Source organism: Oxyura jamaicensis, chromosome 21 (assembly GCF_011077185.1).
Source record: "Oxyura jamaicensis isolate SHBP4307 breed ruddy duck chromosome 21, BPBGC_Ojam_1.0, whole genome shotgun sequence".
NCBI classification, from domain to species: domain Eukaryota; kingdom Metazoa; phylum Chordata; class Aves; order Anseriformes; family Anatidae; genus Oxyura; species Oxyura jamaicensis.
Window position 1 is genome coordinate 1,896,054 of NC_048913.1, and position 23,388 is coordinate 1,919,441.

Here is a 23,388-nt window from a genome sequence, read left to right on the forward strand (position 1 = left end):
GTTGTGGTGGAGCTCGGTCACCCACCCGAGTGAAACCATCACAGTCCCACGTGAGGCCACTTTTCTGCAGCACTAAACAGCAGGTCAGCAATATCTCATTTAAATTACAATGGTCTACCATTCACCCCCAAAAGATTCGAGTACATGCTGACATATTTCAAGTTTTGCTTTGTAGGACCTCATGAATAGAACTAGCTGCATTGTACAGTAAGCTGCACTAGCTTAAAAGCTGCTTTTATTCATAAGTGTCCTGTGCAATCCGGCATGTGGAATCATGATTTATTTGCCTGAGATGAACCCCAGTGAAAGCATTCAGAATATTATTTCAGGCTGGAAGTTTAGCAGTTTCTGACTGAAGTTTAGCTACCACATGCCAAGACCCAGTGTGAGAAAGAGATGGCTAAAAGGAGACATAAAATGGACTTTACAAATATATACAGGGTAAGATAAAGAAGTTAGGGATTGTTTTTTTTTTTTTTTTTTTTGTTTTTTTTTTTTTGTTTTGTTTTTTTCCCCCATTTGTGGAGGAAACAGTACCAATAATACATGGCAGAGAAAATGTAACTGAAATATTAATATGTGTCCTGTGAGAGCCAGGCTATTGAACAGTCTCGGACCATGGTGGATTCAGCTTCCACTAGAAAGCTTCAAAATGAGATTCAGCATTTGTTAAGGAGCAAAGCTAAAAAATCTTCTGCTCCAATTGCTGCAAGTTGGCAAGTACACATATTTATGGGTATAAAAATCACAAAAATATAAATGTTTGCAAAATACAGAACAAAAACTGTCATACACACGTACAAATAACATCCCCAAAAACAAAAGGAAGAAAAGCACTGATGAAACGGGTGACACACAGTGCAGGACCTCAGGTATCGCGCTAGGTTCTTTGGTGCATCTTTGTTAAGTTAGCCACTATTGCTTGAATCAACGGACTGATTCAAGAATGCAAAGACAAATTTGGTTAACTTGCAAAAAAATAAAAAAAAAGGAAAAGGGAAAGAGAGCCATTTTGACGGAGATCCAGAATATGTGCTTTCAGCCTCTACTCCAGCTTTCACTGGCCTATTTAATCCTTCAGGAGACTTACAAAGCAGCACGAGGCTTTCCCACAATTTAGCAACAATTCACTGTTGAATGTTCTTTTCCACGTGAAAGAATTACAGCACATAAGAGAAAAAGCAGTAAGTAGAGACTTGAAGAAGAGAAAGAGAGGATCTAGACGGACTTTTATCCTGGATCTACTTCATAAATGGAGGGCTCTCTGGTTGATCAATGACCCAATAGAACTGACCAAGCCAAATGTCACAATCCACGTTACATGAGTTGAAGAGCTTCAAAATGCTACTAAGGGAACACCGATGCTAACAGAGTTAGAGGCATGCAGGTGTGTGGTGGTGGTCACTACACCTCCCTGAGGCAGGAGGGGTACCTTCAAGGCGTCTAAAAATGTTCTGCTTCTAAAAGTAGACTTTTTTTGACATAGAGAAGCCCACTGAAATCACAAACAGACAGAGTAAAGGCAAGTAAGACACAAAACAGCAGTGAGGGAGAATCTCAAAGATATGCACATCTAGAAAAACACAAGAAATTCCACAATACATGAATAGACTACGGAAGAGACACAGACATAGAGAAGTGTCTCCAAGAAAACAGTGCAATCTAGAAAAAAAAAATAATTAAACACTAGTTAAGGTGAAGGAAATTTAAGACTGTGCTTTTGTGATGTTAAGCTACTGAGGGTGGGATATCTACATCTAGGAAAAAAAAAAAAACAACAGAGGTTAATGCTTGCAATAGAATATCTGCATTAATAAAGGATGGGTAAAATCAGACTGATAACTGTGGTGATTTTTCTGCCAATAATTAGAAGAGGGGAAACAGTTCTTATTTTAACAAAACTCTGTTGACTGAAATTCACAGCAGAACATGCTCCAGAGACCAAAGCAAAAAGTGCTGTGTAGTGTTTCTTTGTATTTTCTTCCTATTTTCATATGACTGTGAACAGGATCTCTTTCACAAAGCACTGCAGTCAAGAGCAGTGACTTGGAAGCTGATGTAGTTATCAGTCGCTACGGCAGGCAGACCCAGCTTGTCTTTGTCCCATTTGACAGTGGATACTAAACTCCCAGCTTTGATTGCTAATGAAGAATACTGAAATATTTGCTATCCTTACAATATTAGCACAGAGGGCATCACCTGAAAGCAGTGCACAACTGGAGCATAAAGACTGCATACAGCACTGGGAGGTAGAAGAGCATCTGTCTGTTCTTCATCATTTTGACTACGAAAAAGAACTCACAAAAGGATGAATAGGGCTGGTAAGAGCAGTCAGCCTCTCTGCTGGAGCCACACAGCAGACACAGGACAGAGGTGAAGGACACCACCACTAATCAGATCAGATCAATTCCCACTGGCCTCATGCCCAAGGATGAGCTACCTGACCTTCTTGTTACAAGCCTGGAGAGTTTGATAGAACTCTTCAAGAAAGAGCAGTAGGTCTGAACACACGAACTCCAAACAAGTTCATAATAAAATTTGAAGCTGTTTGAATTTGTGCTAATGCACATATCCAGCAAGCGTCTTCAAGGTTAGTGGCAGGATCACTTCCCTACCCACTGTCAATAAAAGGCATGACTTACACACTATATACTTCCCTTGAGACCAAAAACAAAGTCAGGAAAGACCTTAGCATTGAAATACTCAGATTGCCATCACTCTTCCCTGAAGATTTGGACTGGCCTTTTTACCATGACCTCCATGTTAGCCTTTTATTTCTGAAAAACCTGTCAGAAATTAAAAATTGTTCTGTCTTACTCAGACCAACACTAACTCTTTTACCCAAAGCTTTTAAAGTCTCTTGCTCCATAGAGCTACCTTCAAACAGATTCATAATGCCATCACACGGAGTTTCAGGCAGTACTCCCATCCCTATCCTGATGAAGCTATATCTGCCCAAAGGCTTTTGTGTTAGACATCAGACAAAAGAGCAGGAACTGAGCTTAATAACTCATTCCTTTTACAGGCATTAACTGAAATATCTGAAGTGACCTTCTTTCTAGAAATAGCTCTTCTTTCTATAAAAAGAAAATGTTTTCCTTGTAGTTATTTTAGTTTCACCCCATTAAAACCTAGCAGTTTAGAGCTATTTTCCTTTTTAAGAATTACTTTAATTCTTCTTACATGAGCCACACCACAAGAAAAAGAACTCACAATTCCTGGCCTATTCAATGGTGCCTTCTGCTGTCAGGATACTGAAATTTCAGCTTGCTGAAAGAGGGCTCAGTCTTGCATCGTGAGTGGATATAAACTGGTTTTGAGGTTCTCAAGGCACTACAACATACTTATCTACCTGAATCTAATTGGAATTAATCCCATGGAAGTAACTAAATCCAGTGCACCAAGAAGAAATAAGCCATGTCACTGCCAGCTGGCCAAGAAAAAGTTAGGGCTTTATTTTAAGCTTGGTAGTTAATCATACAAATATAGGCACAGCACCCATCAAGTTGTATTTTTCCTGCACACAAAGCTAACACACTATTACTAACAAATAAGCAGGGAAGAATAAGCCCAGCAAAGATTATGAGGATCATGTTTCCTCTTGAAGTGCTATTATGGAAAAACACCCTAAGCAAATAATGTCTAACAATTTAGTTAAATTTAAAATGCAAGAACATCAGGCAGACAGAGCCTTCAAAGAATAAGCTTTGCAGACAGAAAGCACACATGGTTCAGGGCTATAACCTTTTGTTCAGCAAGGTGCTCTGACTGTACTGGACATAACCACACTTAATCATATCAGTGTGCGTACACAGCAATGAAATAACCTGCCCCCTGGGGCTCCCTCTAAAATGTGCTGCAAGAATCTCTTTTTATAATGCAACCTTTGTCTTCTTGTTTATATTCAGACAGATCTCAGGCTACCGTGACAATCACAGTGATGAAGTTAGAATAAGTAAGTTAGCTTGGACCCTCACCCACTGGGCTTCCCTAGTGTGATACAAAATCTTGTCAGTTCATTTACATATGCAGACCAAATTGCATTGCGCTGACAGCACTCACCTTACCACAGATGTCATTAATAGCCACATGAACAAAGATGGATGCCTCTTCTATACCTTCTAGGTATACGTGACGGTAACCTGCAACAGAGTGAGCAAAGCTGACAAGGAGAAACAGATGATAGAAAAAGCACCTAAAGACTTTCCTTTTGTAAATTGCAAAAAAAAAAAAAAAAAAAAAAATCCTACCCAACTGATTTGGTAATTCCCCATTTCTGTCTTACCTGGCATCATACTGCTGAAAGCTATTGTTCTTTGTCCAATAAAATCACGTCCAATTGGATCATGATCCCACACAAGGAACCTAATCAGTGCAATCTCTGGCATGTGCAGTGTGAACACCAATGTTTCTTCCCACATTGGGTTAAAACCTAGGAATGAAAGAATTAGCTTTTACGTATTTTGTTCACAAGACAGATGAAGAAAAAAGACTGCCTATATAAGGAATGCCTAAACTGCAATGACATTCTAGTTTTCCTAATAGTTTAATCGTTGTTTTTTGAAAATCCAGTACCCCTACTCACTTCAGCAGGAGGTGCAACAGCACAGGAAGTCATGTTTGAACAAGATGAATTTCTTTTGACTTTTTTGACAACCACTAGCTTGCAATAGCCTTTTCTCATACACAGTGAGAAGTCAGACAAATGGGTCGTGTTACACCAAGACCTTCACAACATCATACCAAATCATTTGAACAATTCAGGACCCAAGATTGATCAACATCAAGAATGATTAAAAATCAATTTCTCATTTTCTTCTATAATAGGCACCAAATTTAATCTGTTTGTCTCCTGATGAACAGCTTGCCTGAAAGAGGATGTTTCAGCCATAAAAAACAAACAAACACACACATATGATCTTACCATTATCATCAACTACTCTAGTTTGTTCTTTGAAGCAATCAACAGGCAGACCTATAACTTCTACTTCAACAAATGGATCTATGATCTGGAAAACAGAAAATAAATATTGAAAAGATAAGAAGAAATTCCCCTACTGTTCAGGATAAAATGGCAGTTCAGAAGATTATTCTTCATCTTCTGAAATCTGAGTGTAAACTGAATTAGGACAAATTCCGTATTGTTGCAAATGTGATATTAATAAAATAAGAATAAGAAATAAATTATCAAAACCAAGCAGGTTCAGCAAACCTTTAGCATGACTCTACCACATTTATTTTTTTGGGGTAGTTTACCTAAAACAGTTATGTGGAGAAAGAATATGTAGAAGCTGATTGCAACATTCACATAAAAAATAAGCATGTAAGAACTCATTTGAGAGGTTTGATTCTATTTCTAAAAGGCAAAAGGCTAAAAGGAAATTTTAATTTGACAAAACTGCCTCATCCTATCATTTGTTAATGACTAATAAAGTCATGTGAATGATATTGCAACAGCAATAAACAATACAAGAAATCAACAAAAGTCTTAAAAAAGCTGCCAAGGGGCTGCGAATTTGACTCATTTCAGTCTGGTATTTCCTTAAGTGGAGTTGCCAGGGACATAAGAAAACAAAAAAAAGGTCATCACAAAACAAAATAAATAATAACAATTAAAAAAAATCATACAACAGAAGGCCAAAGGAAAGACAGAAAGATAATGTGTAATACTGTGCTAAGTGAAGGACTGAAAGCAGATTCATGCAAGCAGAGGGATTTGGAGGATATTTGAAGTACTGCTGTGAGTAGAATGATGAGCTTGTTGGCCTGTTTTTGCTTGTCCTGGAGGAACTGTATTGACAATTGGAGGAAAAAAATTCAAACTATTGCTGTGATGCTTAGAAGACATGAAAACCACCTAAAGATCAAGGATGCTAAGTACTCATTTATTAATGTTTTATGTCTCCCAACAGATAACTGCAGGAAGTTAAATCCTCACACTTAGCTCAGCTAATTTGGAAATAAACCTTCAGCAACATAAGAACAGTCACCAATAGCTCAATACCTCTCCTCTGTCTCCCAGCATGGAATCCTTTGGTTTTGGGAGCTGTTGACCACTGATAATTCGTAGAACCAGCTGTTTTTTCAACTGACCAGGCAATGGGTCTTCAGAATTTGGATTAAAGACACCTGAAAGAATGAGAAGCCACAGAATGTGAAAGAGCAGCAATTTTGCGGATAGCTTTAGTTGCAGATACCTTCTGGCTTATTTGCTTCCAGCATCAGAAATGTATTTTTCAACAAACTATAGTAAGGATCCCCATAAACTCTTCTCAGGCAATACGTATTCCACTTATTCTACTGATTTTTCTTACCTTGACACATGCAGTTTGGTTTGAGGACATAGCCACAGTTCCCATTGGCACTAAATTTGGCCCGGTTTAGTTGCAGCATTCTCCCCTCTGACTGGTAGTTTAATGCCACTGTTAAAAAAAAAGAGAAAAAGTGATTATTACCAACAAAGTACATTGACAATATTTCTGTTTGTAGAAACAAGTTAAAGGAAGAAGACCTAAATATATTTTGACATTTGACTTCTTGGATGCAAAGACTCAAATATTTATCTGAAAAAGATTTCTCTTACACAGCATACATCACAGCTTCAGGGAGAGAAGCTCCTTGAAAGAGTCTGAACTCTGAAGTCTTCTTGCATTTGAAAAGGGTGTTCATTTATCAGACAATTGCCTGCATGTAAGACACATTTTTGAGGTAATCTATCTAGGTAACAATATAGAAAATAACAAGAAGGACTCAAATGTCAGTAGAGTTGGATGAGCAGAGAGCTCATAAGTATTTTAGAGTTAATTCTGCAGCTCCCATTAAGAAGTTCCTTTCAAAATAAAGCAAAAAATAAACAAGCTTTCTTTCTGCTCACCAAGTTGGCAGCCAGCATTCCAGAATGGCTGGGGATTGTAGTTGCTAGAATCTACACGGTAAGAAGATGGGTAGATGCGGGATAACTGGTGCTGGTTGAAACGTAGATACTGTGCAGGCTTTTGCTGCAGTATCTGGTGGGCTTTTGTTTCACTGAAAGACGAAACCTGCCAGCTAGAAGAGACTACAAAGAAGACAGGAGGTGATTAGAGGTCATCTCGTTATTTCTTTATTATCTAAATAAAGCATTCAAATCAAGACAGCACTAATTACTTATAACGATCTATCATAATTTGAATAACTCTGAGAGTACTATCCTTTTCTTATACTACAGAAGAATAATTGTGCTAATTGGAGAAGTTATAGCTGGGAAAATGAAGCTGAATGTAATGAACAACCTGAATCTTCATTAAGAAGTTTAAAAAAACACTAAGATGTTTTGAATTTGCTCAAAGAAAGTATGATTTCTGGCAAGCAATTCTCTTTTTCTAACTCTTTTAACTAAATCTTGATTCCTGTCAAAATCAGATGCAGAAGACTGAGATAGAGGACTGAAATATCCTAGAAATTTAATGTGGACATTTCACCAGGTTTGAAGTAAAACCAAACTCTGGAGACACCTCTATTGATTTGAAATGCTCTTCAGACCTTTCCTCCCAAGAAAATAACTAAGTCCTCTTCTGTCTCCCAGGATGTAAATAGCGTGGAGCAACCTTTATAAAAGCTACTGAAGACCACATGTGTTACTACTACCTGTAATAGCTTTACCTCCTTTATGGAAGCTGTCACACAACTCTAGACTCATTTTGTGGATTCTGAATAGCAAGTGGTGAGCCACTTTGAAATAGTATAGCTTTATTGTGCGCAGCTCTTCTGTTAAACTCTTCTCAGGGCAGTGGAGAAACAAACAGATAAACAGCTTTTAATACGGATAGGTATGATAACATAAACCTTTCAACTTCTTTACACAGAAATTACTTTTAGGATACTTTTAGTTCAACCTACTTTCAGTTTCAACATCATGGATGCCAACAGACTTTGTATATTTCACCAGGTCTGAGAGTGCCCGAGACAGCTTCATTGTTTTCTTCTGTCGGTTTATCCTAGAACGATAAAGCAAATAAATTTTCTGTGAATTAAGAGATAAATTTTCCTTTTCATATTTAAAAATAAATCAGAGTAAAGACAAATAAAAAGTTTTTCTTACACCAAGGAAGTATTGAACAGTTTTATACCACAGAGCTTCATTGTCAAAGCACAGAAGTTATGGAAACAACCACATTAAAGTATACAGAACAAGTCTCTGATCCTCCTTACTTGCTTCAGGTTATCACTAACAACTAATCTCCCAAAGTATCCTAGAGAACTGCTTGATCTGATTTCTCTTTATTTTATAGCCTGAATCTTATGCAGCCATTCCACAAAAGACCTTTGATGTCAGGATTTTTGAAAAGGCAGTTTCAAAAGAAAACTCAAAAACATCACATGAACCTTGATGCATGTGGCAAATTAGAAACCAAAAATCTGCTGGGGAGCTGATGCACTATGCAAATCAAGATTAATGAATTCACTCGGCTACCAATCAAACAGTCTTTATGTCAGCTGGATTAAATGGTAAGAACTCAAAGACACATTAGGTCCACTGTACTTTGCTAATTAGGCCAAATGGCACCAAGAGATCATTGTGATAATGTTGTGGCAGACACTGGATCTACCCTTATAGCAGATTCCTGTCATACAGCTACAGACATCCTTCAACAAATTGGCTTCTAGAGCTCAAGCATGTCTATTTTGTGGGCACATTTATGTAGGCATCTTTTTTTTTAGAGGCAAAACCACTTGTAACAAACCTGGTGCAATGTACAGAGCCTCTGGCTACATTTCCTTGAGAATCCGTGTCATCTTCACCCTCCTCCAGACTGGTTGCCTTTTTCAATTTGCTTCCTTTTTTCTGTGCCAGAATGAAATAAAACCATTGTATTCAATGGATATCAATATTCAAAGAGAGACTCACCCTTTCCTACAAATGATGTGGAACAATCGACAGAAAAAATAAACTCAAGACACTTAAAACAGTCTGCAATAAAAATTGTGGAGAAAATTTTCTGTGCTTGTTCTGAGGAACTGTTTTGAATAAAGCAATCAAAGAAACTACTAACAAGTTCTGTGGTGTTGAAAAAAGCAACACGAGTTACATATATGTGGGGGGCTTTGTGGTAGCACACAGCAGCTGTTATGACACTAACCACTTCCATATTGGTGGTACAAATGAATGTGTCAGTAAATATGCGTCAGCAAATTTGCCTTTCAAGAGGCAGTGGGCACAAACTCAAACATGTGAGGTTACATCTGAACATCAGGAAACAATTTTTTACTGTGAAAGTGACTGAACACTGGGACAGGCTGCTTGGAGATGCTGTGAGGTCCTCTTCCTTGGACACATTCAAAAGGTGCCTGGATGCGGTCCCAGGCAGCCTGCTCTAAGCAGCCCTGTTTGAGCAGGGGGGCAGACAAGATGACCTCGAGGGGTCTCTTCCAACCTCAGCCACATTGTGATTCTGTAAAACCTTTAGCATTTTGAAGGCACTATTGATTTTGAGTATCCATTTATCTGCAGTATTGCAGAACGATATGCACACACATGAGGATGGCTCAGCCCAACAGCTAAGTTTGTTTTATTAAGGAAGTGCAGATCCTCACATAACAAATGAAAACCAGTTTTAATGTTTTTCAGATTAGATCTTGGATGCTTTATTCTTTGATGTAGATTGAAAGTACCTGTTATGCACAATTACAACCAGTTATCCACCCTGTTTATTCTGTGAGTCTGAAGGCAAGCCTCTGCCAGACAACCCAGCTCTGATATTCCTCTCCACAAAATAAAGACTGTATCCAAGAATAAAGAATCTACCCAAGAATGCAATCTTTAGTGTAGACCTAATCTTCTAGAGTGGCTCACCTTGCGTTTAGAAAAGCTGCCCATCAACGTTCGGCTGTGCCTTTTATTGGTACTGAAGTCTTCCCCAGATTCTGCATCATCCTCAAGTTTATTCTGAAGTAACCAAACAGAAAGAATAATGCAGTAGACCAAATAGGGTGCTACATGCATCGTATTTAAACATAATCAAAAATAGTTTGTGAAGCAACCCACCCTAAAGCATCAACAGAATTTCACCAGACCGGTGCAGGTTTTTTTTTAAACACAAGCTGAGAACAAGACCTATTATCCCAGCAATAACTGACATCACTTTTGTCCACAGAAACATTCAGAACAGACAGAAATCCCCAAAATACCTAATACCACGCACCAGGGAAATTTATTTTCATCCACTCAAGGTTTGAGTGCCAAGACACGTACATTCACTGACAGCAGACTGTTTTGTAGCTTAATATTTAAAAAGTCTTGTTTAACAGGACTTAATTCTGCCATGAGATGTGACCTCGATTGCATGGTTTTATGTGGATACTCCATGGTAAGAAAGAAACAAAATTCTTGCAAACCCTAAAAATTTATAGAATTTGTTGGTGCCACTAGTCTTTAATATGACCTTCCAGTTCCCTTGTTTTCCAGTCTAATAGAACACAGATTGTTCTGGCTAACACAGAGAAGTCTCAGCATTGTAGCAGATCTTACAGGAATACTGTCTGATATATCACATAAATCATTAAGATTAAAAGTGTGTAGAAAACTAATAGAAATGGGAAGTTTTGGAAAGCTGAGTTTTAGCTCTCTAGTTTTGATCCCCAGTTAGTACACCTGCTTGTTGGCAGAACTCCAATGTTTTTCATTTGTATGCAGCAACCTTCCTCAGCTTTTTGTGGCTTATCACAAATTCTACACTGACAATGCCTCAAGTTCATGAAGTGTGCTCTGTGGGCTGAGTACATTTTTATAAATAACTGTTAGCATAAAAATACAAATATAAATGCATAGAACATAGAGAACTGAGGAAAAAAGCCCAACTTTCGTATTCACTTTTTTATATAATGGGAAACAAACTCTTTCTGTTGAAAAGTTGTTTCTTGTGTACATTTCATGCTCTAATTGCTGAGTGAAAAAAAAGCTTTGCATATCTGACAGTGATGCTCACCTGGCATCACCATTAATTGAATTAATTCAGCTATGAAATCTGAAGTCTATAATATATAATTTATTCAGTAAGCTGATACAATTTCATTTAGAGTCTCAAAACAGATTGATAAGCCCAACCTTAGAGAGTCTTTGAAAGAACAAATGTTGTTATGAAATAATAGTGCTAATTGACTTCAGAGACGAGCAAAACAGCAGTCAAGCCTAGGGCGTGAGTGAAGCACAGTAAGATATGTTCACCTTCTTACTATCTGATTTCTGACCAGCCTTTCCTGATGATGGTAGAGTGGTAACTGTAAAGTTGTTTGGATCTTCACAGTCACGAATTTTGGATTCTTTTATCAGTGAGTCGAGCTTTTTCTTTGCTATATTCTCCACTCTTTTTCTATTAGTAGATGCCTACAAACAAAACAGAATTATTGAACAAGGTTTTGACAAAAAAAAAAAAAAAAAAGTCTTAATAATTCCAACTAGAACTAATGAAAACTAAAATTTTATTTGAAAGAAAAAAAGAGGGAAGAGAAAAAACTAGCCAAAGGATTTGCCTTAATTGACTACTACTAACTGCTTCGGAGCACACTAAACCATCTCTTCATTTACAAAATGTGAAGCAGTTACCTGCAGCTCCATATCACACTTCATGCAAGATATGCAAGCGTGTGAAGCTCTGAAGTAGATGTTAGATCTGAAGTGCAAACAGAGTGTCTGAGGTCATGAGAGAGTAAAACTAATTAACGTAGTTCTTAAATGGCTGAAAGAAACCAGGACTGTTAGTAAAGCTACTCAGAGGACATGCTTCTGTTATAAGCCAACATAGAAATAATTACTGAGATGACTCCCCATACTGTACTGGACAAACATCTTTATGCTTTGCAATACATATTTGGTAAAATATGTATTGGTGCTAATAAGCCATTCCTCATGGAAATGTAATGGTTATGGAGGTGTATGGGAAGCCTGAATATACAGTATTTCTCCCGCACATTGGCGTTGATGGCTGGCATTCATATACTATATCATGGCAAACTCTACAGCTGCAGCAGACACAGGATTCTTCTGGATGGAATGGGGAAAGCTTCAGAACCTGGCATAAACTCACAGTTCCAGGCACAAAAATATCAACAGGCACAAAATTCCCAAACTGAAAGATTATCACTAGAACTGGTGCCATCTAGCATGCACTTCTGACAAATTTGTCCCCAGGAAGATTTAAAGCCTTAAAAATTTGTGATGAAACCCAAAGATTAGACCACATCCACATTCCAGAGAACTCACACAAGGTTTGTTCTCCCTGGGATAGGAAAACTGAACATACATTTCCATTCAAACGATCACTGAACTTACATCTCCATTCATTAGTTTGCAGTCATCATCTATCTCATCAGCACTGTCCTCATCAGAAACTTCACCTTCCTCTGCATCTTCACTAATGTTGGCTGGAAGTTTCTTCCCCTAGAGGATGAAATGATTACACAGGCAGGTTAACATGCAGCTCATGCTATGACATATTAAAACAAAACAAAAACACATTGCCAATGTGAAATAAAAATTAATTCCTACAGAAGTGAAAATCTTAATATTCCAAGCAAACACTACAATTCTCTGGACTCATTCATGTTCATTGAAGGTCAAGGAGGTGAAGGCTTATCATGACCTGATTTAAATTAGTGTATGAGTGATAAGCAGGCAGAGATTGTAATCAACACAAAAAAGAAGGCATGGACCAAACTGAGCAGGTTTTTACCTTAACCAGTATCTTCCCTTTAAGACTTGCTGGTGAAGGGAGTCTGGTAGAATCATCATTGTGCACAGAAGACAGATCCAGTTTGTCTCCCAGAATTTCTGTAAGATACTGAGCCATCTTCTTCTGCTGAATTACACTGCAATGGTTCTCAATTGACAAGATAACAGGGTACCTGGCAGAGATATAAACAAGTATTATCAACCTCAAATGTAGCTTTTATAGCATTAAGAGGATAAGGGTTATTACTGTCAGATCTATTCCCATATGGGGAATTAGCACCAATTAAATCCACAGGGGTTATATTTATCAGTGTGGGCACAGAACTGACACACCGCTACTCACTCCAAACCACATGTTTTTGACAGTCACAGGATAATTAAATTTCTGCTATCAGGTTCAATGCATTTTTTTCTAGAGCACACTTTTCGCTTTCCTACACTACCCAGTCCTGACCTCCACTACTTGCCGGAGAGATTCTAGGGAGAGAAGGATATATTTTAGACTGAGAACAAGAACTACTATACAATGCACTTTCAGTATGAATTGTGAGGGATTCATTAATTAAAAACTAATTATGAATAAAGAGAGATCTATCCTGACATCTGGCCTGAATTAGCTCCTCATCTTGCAGCCAGACAATGCCTGCAGGACAAAATTTTCTGAATTGATGACTATAGTTGACTTCCTAGCTTTGCCTGAAGTTAGTTCCTTAGCTGAATTCGCAGCCGACCAACTGCTATGCCTCCAGCCTTATCCTCACTAAGTGTGACCACAGCATCACTGGAATACACATCCAGAGATACGTGGCTAAATTGTCTTCTATTAGCTAGAAAAATTCAGACAGAACTTTGCACAGAATGCCCCTACTCAGCCAGTTTTGTCTTGTTATTTCTTTCTAAAGGCCTTTTCCCCAAAGAAAACTCAGAATTCTAATGCCTGTCTGTCATACGCAGGATTAGGTTAGATTTTCAATCATTTCCTTTACAAGGATGCCTGAGATTACTCCAGCTTAGAGCTTGATTTCAAAAGTTGGCAGACTGTATACATACTCATTCTTGATAAAGGCATATTTGTTGATAGTTTCAATCACATCTTTGAAGAGAATTTTGGAAGTCAAAGTGTATCCATGGTGGACAATTGGTTCCCCATCTGGCCCATCCCAGCAGTCAACTGTAGAACAGAAACAATGACACCTGTCAGACAAATAACATCTGTGGAAAAACATGAGACCTAAGTCTTCTGCAGAAGTCACAAGTCTTCCTTTACAGAAAAGAAACAAAAGTGTGGAGAGTAGTGATGATTCCTTTTTGATCTTTACCTTCTACACAACGACAGCCAGACTGTAGCACCCACGCGTACATGTCCACCCTAGACTGGGACATCAGCTGATCTCCCATGAGGTAGGTATTATGAGAAGAGGTAATGAAATAGTGACTCAAAGGATAACTCATGTCCTGATTCACTTGGTAGTGCTCTGGGTTGAATATGTCCCCTGATGGACTCCGCATGTAATTGGTGAAACCTGCAAATAAACAATACCATAAATAATACAATTTGTCCTTTTTGTTGCTGTAGCCTTCCTAAAACCAGCCTAAAAATGCATCCTAACATTACCAACATATTCATGAACATGGCAAGTAAAATAAGTAAGTAAATAAAACCACGGTATTCTAACTGTCACAAAGACCAACTGTGCTTATTGCTAAAAACAATTTTGTACAATTCCCCACTCTGACTTTCCTAAAAACCATGTCTGTATTTAATCCACCCTTCATCTGCATCCCCCTCTTCACTTAAACCTTTAGGTTTACAATTCAAAGGATTATGGTGGGACATTATGTGGGATAGTGAATAAAAGCCTCCTGACATCTGTGGTCATATCCTGGTATCACTCCTCAGTGAAATGAGTTGAAAGATGTACGCTATTGCACTGCCTAGAGACAGTGGCCAAACACAGTTTGAAGGAAGGGATCAGACTACTCCTCTTATTAAAGTCTAAAGGATTTCCAAAAATACCTGCAGGAATCATAAAACTCAATTCTACTGTATTTTCCAAATGCACAAATAAAGACACACACAGCTTCAGCCGACCTGTAATGACTGCTACTTCATCATGATACATCCCCCTAAAATCTTCCAATTTCAACTCAGTGAATAACAGATTTAAAAAAAAAAAAAAAAAAAAAAAAAAAACTACTCTGTACAACATAATAAAATTCTATGACTTCCTTTTATCCAAGCAAATTGACATTCTCCTAAGAATTTAAACAGTGTTGACCCTCTCCTGTAACAGCTCCACCAGCCAGCTTACCATCAATCCCCAGAGCTCCCTCCTTCTTGTTCTCCGGGCATGGTTCAAACTTGCTGATGATTTCCAAGCAGTGTTCTTTAGTCACATTTGTCATCTGTAGAAGTAGCAAAAATGAGGTGTTAACTAGGAATCACAGCTTCTTCTAGCTCTTTTCTCTGTACACAGTTTATCAACTGGCCAGATTATCCATGGTGGCACTAAGGATTTCTGATTACCCAGGGAGATTCTCACTCCTGCCAGTCACTGTCAGGTCAGATAAGAACTAGACTGCTTTGTGAAAAGTTTCTGTCCTATTGGCAGCTGCCTGATCACATCCAATAAAGACAGAGGTCTACTTTGTAGGTCAAATCTGATTAGCATTGTCAGCCACACAGAGCACCCAAACTGAACACGCTTTGTCACAAACCAATGGGATTTCTTCTTTTGTAGAACTAGTGAGTGATTTGCCTTGTCAAATTTTTCATTACCAGAATAGTTTTACTTTACATGAAAAAAAAAGAAAACACCTCATATCTTTATGCAGTGGGCAGAAAAATCAGTGTTAACCAGCGGGGTGAAAGGAAATCAGGACATACTGCTCTCAGAAAGTTTGAGGAAATCTGCTAAGTTCAAGGTCTCTTTGAATTCTCAATTGAAAAAAGAAAAGGGTACAAAGGGAAATGTATGTTTGTAAGTGTTCGCATTTACAAAAAAAGGCCATTTATAATAAGCTATATTTTTATCTGTACTTTAAAGTTGAATTATAAAAACATTGGAAGATAAAGAGTATTATCTAATATTCCTGCTATTTGTTGATTTGTCATCAAATTATTATCCCTGCTATTACTTAATGTTCCTGTCCTGAGTGATGAAGCAGATCCATTCCATCGGCTGCTTTACACGACACATGAAAATACAGGCCTGGTCAGCAGAGCCAAGTGGCCACGTTGATGGCTTGGGCAACATGAAATCTTTGCTTGGGGGTTGGGAATTATGCCAGAAAATGTTTGCTACAAGATCAATGCCTTTTCTGAGACTAATTTAAAACCTAACAAACAAAAGTGAAGGAGGAGGAAAAAACAAAACAAAATAAAACCCAACGAACACTTTATTTGTCCATACATTACAGGCTTGCCGGGTTCAGAAGAAAAAGCTCTGAAGCAACAGAAGGTTTTTCTGGTACAGCTTCAAACATACAGAATGAACACTTGTTTTCCCTGCATGTACTGCATAAAAGGGGCAGAGCTAGACAAGGGAGAGAAAGCCTAGAGGCATGTGCTGTCCATGTCCGTGATTAGCTGAGCTGATTTGTGTCCTCTCACTAGTGCTCATTTTCCTCTTGCCATGTGGAGGATAGATTGGCCAATGAAACAGAAACACAACCCTCCATCTAAAATGATAACTGCCAGAGAGATGTGGCTTTATCATTCATTCATTTCTCAGAATACAGATATCACATGCCTTGCCACTTTCTGGCCCTCCAAGTTACCATGTAAGGGCTATTTGGGATAGGAGTGAGTGTGCCAGACTTCCAGGCAGCTTGGTTTACAAAGATTCCCACTCCTATCAAGATCAGTGCAATGAGGAGAGTCTTTAAGACTCACTCCAGCCATGCAATGCTATAGCACTACGAGATAACCCAATATGCAGTACTACATATCCTCAAAACACTTCCCCAGACATGAATAATCCTCTCAGCAGCTCCAGGGAACATAATCTCCTACTTTGCAAACTGAGAAAGGGTGACAACATAGTTCAGCGTCTCATCACAGACCATACCCTAAGACAAAAGCAGAGCCAGAAGCAACATCTTTGCACTGCGGTGTTTAACATTGGAGAAAGATATTGATGGGCCTGTCCTAAAAGTATACAAGAGAAATAAAGAAACTGTAGACATAGTTCTGGGCACAATCAAAGAGTCTACAAGAAGAAAGAAATAGCGAGGGCAAGAAGATTCAAGAAACAGTCTTCCCAGCCTACAAAGTGAAATCCAAGAGGCATCTAACTGGCTATTTTTAACATTCACACTCTCCAGAGCGAAGCTGCTAAAATAAAAGTAGCTGCTCACTGTTCACACACATGACTGAAGTTCCCAGCCTTTTAGAAAGGCAAGGCACGCCCAGGAGCAGACAGACAGGCATGTGGACTGGAGTGCTTTTCCTGAGTCAGGCCTACCTTCTGTTCATTCTCCAGAAAGCGCCTCAGATCGTCCGCATCCAAGTAGTCCTTGTGGTTGCTGTAGGTGAGCATTAGCAAGTACAAATCGCGTCGTGTTGACATCATCTTGTAGAAGGTACAGAACTCATCAAAGCCCAGCATGCCTTGGTTGTCGTCTGTATCGGCCTCCTGCATCACACAGCAATACGGCAATGAGATACCCGACTGCCCCGCTGCAGCCTGGACAAACTTGAAATAAACAAACCCCTGCATGAGGGTAAGCAACACTGAAATTAAATGCAGGTTGTTGCAGCCTGACATGGCTACTCACTGCAGGGCCTGCTAGAACAGACTGATTTACAGACTGATGTTTGTCATACAAACGCTTTCCCCTTTGAACTTTTTAAATGTATGCAGTAGTGCATCAGCCAAGAAACCGCTTTTAAGGTCTTTCTTGTTCCACAGGGCACCCAGAAGGGTTTTTTCTATCTGTGGCAATGAAGTAAGACAGGGGACCCTGGAACACAGAATAGAGCATGCATATGTCTGGCAGATTTACCCGTTCATATTTTCTTAGAATCATTAGAACCCATTCATTCTAAGATGAATTTTATATCCAGGATTTGGGAGGATCTCTGTTAAATCCATGGCTGTAAACTAACAATCTGCAAAATTTCCTAAAAGCATGAAAAAATGAATGGGAAATGCTGCCAGGGGACAAGTATGAAAACGAAAGATGCAACTTTCCCAAACAGGATATCCAGTACTTGCATATTTTCTGAAAACGCTTCGCCAGCATTCCCGTGTGCTCTCAGTAAATGAGCTGTCAGCATATAGCATTCCTCAGCCTCACTGGAGACAAGTTTAAACACATTTGAGGCCAGAAAATTAGAAGTAGATTAAGGCATCATCTTACTGACCAATCCTTCATATTTTTCACTGAATTTCCTTCAAGTATTGCCGTGCAAGTGCAGGCGGATCAGCTGAAGAAAAGGCTGCCGATAAGCTCTCACAACCATGGACAGCAACGCTGAGCAGCCCTCACAGAGCAGTTCTGCCCTGGTTTGCTAACAGCATTTCACAGTTATTTGCCCAAGCACAAAGTATTTCTACAGCGCTGCAATTTATTCTAATGGACCCAGAGAGATTTTTAAAACCTTACGCAGCCTCCTCGTTCCCAAAGCACACCCTGCACCTGCCCCCCTCTTCCACCTCGACAGACCTCACTATTTTGTCTCCTCTCCAGTCTCCCACTTCAGCAGTTTCAGAGCCTGTATCAGCTACAGGGCTGAAGCCGCCATTGCTACGGAGGATGTGGCTGGAAGAATAAGGAATCGTGGAGCTCCTTTAGAAAAGAGCCCCAGGTGAAAATATGAAAGCACTCGTGAGCAAGAATTAGCTAATAAAATCCACTTTCCCCCTTGTAATTATGGCAAGACTTTTTTAACCACTTCCTTTATTTTTAACTAGAAAATTAATATTCAAGGTAACTTTTTTCAGGGCCTACATATAATGTACCCTTTTTTATCTTAAGATACTTGGAGTAGCTATTCCATTAACAGAAAGATTTGATTCTTCAGTTCAAGGCTGCTTAATATTCCGATTCTAAGCTATCAAATAGCAATTATGTCTTCAGCTGAGACCAGTTGAGTTCAATTATGTACTGCACAGAGACAAAGCAAATCCATTCTTCCTTGCTAATATGTTTTCCGAAGCACTTGATTTGAATAACAGTTATCATTGATTACAAGCAGTAAAGCCAGAACACAGCATACAGTGAGTGAAATTTTTATGCAGAAAAGTTTTACCTGCTTTCTTCTATTTGGCTAATAGAAAAATTAGTCAAAAATTAGCAAACCTAATGGCTCCTACTGGAAAGAGAGTCACTATAATCTACTGGTTTTAATGAGTTTTTAATTTACTTTCTTCACTGAGCTACACCCAAAAGTGTAGAATTTGCTGGTATGTAAGGAAAAAAAAAAAAAAAAAAAAGGAATAAAAAGTAACAGGCAAAAAAATGTTGTTTTTCTCAGGCAGTACATGCACAATTCTCAATGGCTTTTGAGCCTGGAACGTGTCCCAGATCTAATTATTTAAATTCACGTGATCACTAGACTAGCATGACTTTGTAGTAAACATGAAGCAGTGCTCCAACAGTTGCCATTCCATCTGTGAGACTTCAGGCACCTAAACGTACATTATGTTTCTTAAGATACGTACACGCTGTCCATACATTGCATCAGAAAAACTGAAATAGCTGCAATGTCATCGCGTCCGATACTCTTTCACAGGGTACAGCCCACACCCTGGAGGTAACAAAGTTGGGCGTGGAAACAACCAGGACCTAACACATCAGCAAGTACTCCTGCAGAGATTACAACCATTCATCCCAATAGCAAGTAAAAACGAAGATGTAAACTTTACAGAAACCTTTAATCAGTCTTAGATCAATTGCAAACTGCAGAGGACCTGTACAACCACAATAAATGTTTAAACTAAAAGACAGCTCAGTCTTCAGGCAACTGCAGAGAACAGAATTACCTTTGCTGTGCCACAGAACTTTGTGTGACCTTAGGCAATTCACTTACTTCTGCTTCAACTTTGTGAATTGGGATTATAACATCTCTCTACCATTCAAATAATTAAGCTAAAATTATGTATTCGGCTACATACAATGCCTTAGACAGATTAGACTGTGACCTCAAAAAAAACAAAACAACAACAAACCCAGATGCCATTGACAGACATGTATTTGATTCCTTTCAGTTCTGCTGAAATTCCAGTATTGAGTTCTCTCTAAAGCAATCTCTCACAGCATGTCCAATACATTTCTTTTTTAAATAGAGAGCTGCTGGAAAACTGTGCTAAGATGTTCCCAACTTAGACACAAAAGTCATCGTAGTTCACTGAGAACTATTGATTCAACTTCTGCTCGGGTCCTTCACACACCAGACTTTTGGATTTTGAAAGCGCACAGAACTTCGCAGTTCATTTGCACAACAAACTGGGTCAAGGCCAGCAGAAAACCTAACGTCAAACAAATAGGTTTAGCAGTGTAAAAATCATGACGGACATGGAAGACCGCATACAGGGTGCTTCATTAGTACCGGTTCCTGGAGGATACTGGATACTTCACTAGAGAGAATGTAATCAGAGGAGGATACATGACTGAATTTCAGATCAACAGATACAGCAAAAAGCAACATTTGCACTGTCTTTATGTTATATAACACTACAAAGTACCTGGTATAATGCCTTTTTCTATGAATAACAATTTATTTATGACGTGTTTCTGGAACTTTGTTCAATTTACCAAATGCACGATATAGCATCTCTCAGTAGAGTGGAAACGAACCAGCTGCTGAGGTATTTACAGTCTTTCCTATTAAGGCTTCATGTTAAATCTCCAGCAGCTTAAGCACCTTTCTCTTAGAAAAAAATACCTCTTCATTTCTTACCTTAAACATTTGCTTGACTTTTTGTCGGGGTAGGTTGACATTCAGTTTATGCATCAGCTGGAGCACTTCATTAATACTCAGACTGCCATCCCCATTTTTATCTGCTTCATCAAATGTCTGCTTCAACCACATTGAACTGGAGTTAAGGACCATAATGGAATATCAAGGCGTGCTACAGAACATTATGTATATAGGAATTATTTCATGTAAATGAGGCTAGGGATAAAATAAAGTTCAAGGTAACACACAAACTAATTCCACTTGTGTTATAGCTGTAGCAGTTTCTAGATTTGCTGTGCTCAGTATTCAACACATGCTATTCACCCACACTATGAAGAACGTTGCACAGAACTTTGAATTCTGAGCAAATTGAAACACTGCATCATATTTTGTCTTGTACAACCAAATGAAAGGGACAACTTCACACAGGGAGCAACAGATGAAGGAATATACCTGTACATTTTCCAGTCCACTCTTGCCCAGTCACCTTTTCCAGTCCCCTCTCTTTCCCAGCCCAATCCTCTTCAAGGACGTCTGTCTCTGGAAACAGGGAGTGCAACAGAAACCACTCTGAAGTTTTCAGCCTAGAGCTTGTTTTTAGTAAAAAAAAAAGGAATCCCTTGCTGCTGATTGTTCCCTACCACTGGGAGATACTCTTTCAAGCAGTATAAAAAGGATATTGGTCTCTGGTCCTTTGGCGTTTTGCGAGGCTGTCTTCATCACTGATTCCTGCCATCAGATATTTTAGCCCTGTGATCCAGGTACGTGCTTCCTCTCCACTGGAAGACACCAGGTCAAGAGATTCCATATGATCTCCATAGTAGATGCTGAAGCAGCAGTTAGGATCAAAACTGCCATCAGCATAGCGTTGAAATATCTCGGATTGCTTCCCCTCACAAACCTCCTGAATAGAGTCGATGGAAACTAGAATGACAAAAGCATGTAGCTCATTAGTGACTGTAGGAGAATATCCATGAAGGCTGGCTTACAGCGAGACTGCCCTAGAAAGAAATCCCTTTTTGTTTGTCTTAATGCAAGTTATCTCTTTTAATCACACTGCTGAATCACACCGGTGCTTAGCCACAAACATAATAAATGAGCCTACCTTCCAATTCAAACAAAGAGAAAAATCATCTATAACAAAATGAGCCTAGGTAAGATTCAGATTTTACTTGAGCCTGAGAAAACTGAGGCATGAAACAATCTGCAATTAATACAACAGGATAATATTTCTAGCTTCCATTTTCTTGTAGATTTCTGTCAGAATGGGCCACATTCAAAGTCCATCATGCTGTGAATACCAGCCCTGCCCTAATTCGTGCTAAGGGCAGAGAGCATCAGGCTTGCCCAGTCCAGGCAGGTTGCTTTTATCTGACAGGCGCTTTCCTTCCTCCCTAGGTACAAGGACAAAACAGATGAGAATTCAGTTCCATGCATTCCTCTAAGAACAAAATTTCTACCTCTTTGAGAGGTCAAACAGAGCATTAAAAAGACTGCACTTGGTCAGATCAATGATTCATCTTATCAGTAAATTCCAGTTCTTCTGCTTTTTGGTTTTACGTAGAGATGTGCAGTGATAAACATTCACAGCCTGTGTATCTTATAATTGCATGAGCAATTTATTTCTCTTGTAATGTTCCTGTTCCCAAGCTGAGAGAAGAGAAATTCTAATCATAATAATAATAATAAAAAAAAAAGGGGACAAATTTTGTTTTGCTTTGTTCCTTTGTTCTCTGGAGATTATAAGGAACAGACATCTGTTTGCTATGGTGTGGCTACTGTGCAGCTGGACAGAATGTTATACGCAGATAAATGGCTAGAGTTTAGAAGGAAAAACTTACTAATAGAACAAAGATTGCATTATTGAACGTCTCTATGCTGAAAGCAGGTAACTATCAGGTGCTTGGAAGAGATCGGTAATAGACCCTCTCCCCAAACTAATTTTCAGCTGATGTTACACCCAGACATGCCATCTCCCCTGTACTGCTTCTTTGCCCATGCAGTTTCATACATCTTAAACAGCTTAATAACTGCAGTCTGAGATCATTTCTTACTGGGATCATAATGAACCAACACCTCCTCATACACAACTTCCAATGCTGTCTTCATCACCTCTTCCCAAAGTGTACAGCACAATGGAACCCTAGCTGCACTGCACTGGAAATAAAAATAATGGACAACTTAATATAAAGAAAGAAGTGTGAACAAGCCATAAACAAATGCACTTTCTCCTGCTTTTGCACTAAGTCATACTTCTGGAATAGGGAAAGTAAATCATCAACTGTTAATCATTATAAAGTACATTCTTTAAGTCCAAGCAGATTTCACTTGATCACCTGCACTGAATCTTTCATGCTGGCTTGTTTAAAAGAGGGCAAGATCTTAGGAGGGAACAGAAGAAAGGCTCTGTGGCTGACACTCACTTTTGGCTTTCTCATTCTTTCGAGACGGTCTCCAGCGAATACATGACTTGTGCTCATCCAGGTAATAGAAGCGGACCAGTCCCTTGGAACTGCCACGGAGCTTGATCATTTGGGTGCCAGCTTGCATGGAACTCATACATCTTTCCACTGAAAAGAAAATAAAGTGATATCAGTCAGTCAGATTTTGTTCCCCTTAAAATCACCTTTACAGGAAGGAAACATACCAAGAAGCTGCTCAACTACCAGTTCAAGTCAATGGGTAAGCTTTCCTCTGCTGTCTGCTGTAAGAGGTTACGTGATGTGATCACAAAATCAAGCAGACTCTTGGCATCTGTGAACTAATCTGTAAACAT

At 38.9% G+C, this 23,388-nt stretch overlaps 1 protein-coding gene and 2 long non-coding RNA genes across 8 annotated transcripts in view; 1 reads left to right on the forward strand and 2 right to left on the reverse strand.

Moving 5' to 3' along the window:
* Positions 1-2,468, reverse strand: part of LOC118177071 — a 3,408-nt gene extending 940 nt beyond the window's left edge. Inside the window, exon 1 of the long non-coding RNA XR_004755670.1 lies at positions 37-2,468. This is a non-coding gene — a long non-coding RNA (uncharacterized LOC118177071). The remainder of the gene's footprint in view (positions 1-36) is intronic.
* Positions 1-4,620, forward strand: part of LOC118177070 — a 23,875-nt gene extending 19,255 nt beyond the window's left edge. Inside the window, exon 3 of the long non-coding RNA XR_004755669.1 lies at positions 4,606-4,620. This is a non-coding gene — a long non-coding RNA (uncharacterized LOC118177070). The remainder of the gene's footprint in view (positions 1-4,605) is intronic.
* The window catches only part of PLCH2 (phospholipase C eta 2), an 84,116-nt gene that overhangs the window by 10,066 nt on the left and 50,662 nt on the right, over positions 1-23,388 (reverse strand). For all 6 annotated transcript variants that reach the window (XM_035344425.1, XM_035344427.1, XM_035344426.1 and 3 more), the window contains 19 exons: positions 23,036-23,182; positions 21,293-21,536; positions 20,613-20,742; positions 17,173-17,343; positions 15,019-15,112; positions 14,026-14,229; positions 13,757-13,877; positions 12,708-12,879; positions 12,308-12,415; positions 11,204-11,362; positions 9,833-9,925; positions 8,724-8,824; positions 7,879-7,976; positions 6,875-7,057; positions 6,315-6,422; positions 6,005-6,129; positions 4,925-5,009; positions 4,286-4,432; positions 4,063-4,142 (listed from right to left, as the gene is read on the reverse strand). In XM_035344425.1, the coding sequence (XP_035200316.1) occupies positions 4,063-4,142; positions 4,286-4,432; positions 4,925-5,009; positions 6,005-6,129; positions 6,315-6,422; positions 6,875-7,057; positions 7,879-7,976; positions 8,724-8,824; positions 9,833-9,925; positions 11,204-11,362; positions 12,308-12,415; positions 12,708-12,879; positions 13,757-13,877; positions 14,026-14,229; positions 15,019-15,112; positions 17,173-17,343; positions 20,613-20,742; positions 21,293-21,536; positions 23,036-23,182 (2,570 nt within the window). The remainder of the gene's footprint in view (positions 1-4,062; positions 4,143-4,285; positions 4,433-4,924; positions 5,010-6,004; positions 6,130-6,314; positions 6,423-6,874; positions 7,058-7,878; positions 7,977-8,723; positions 8,825-9,832; positions 9,926-11,203; positions 11,363-12,307; positions 12,416-12,707; positions 12,880-13,756; positions 13,878-14,025; positions 14,230-15,018; positions 15,113-17,172; positions 17,344-20,612; positions 20,743-21,292; positions 21,537-23,035; positions 23,183-23,388) is intronic.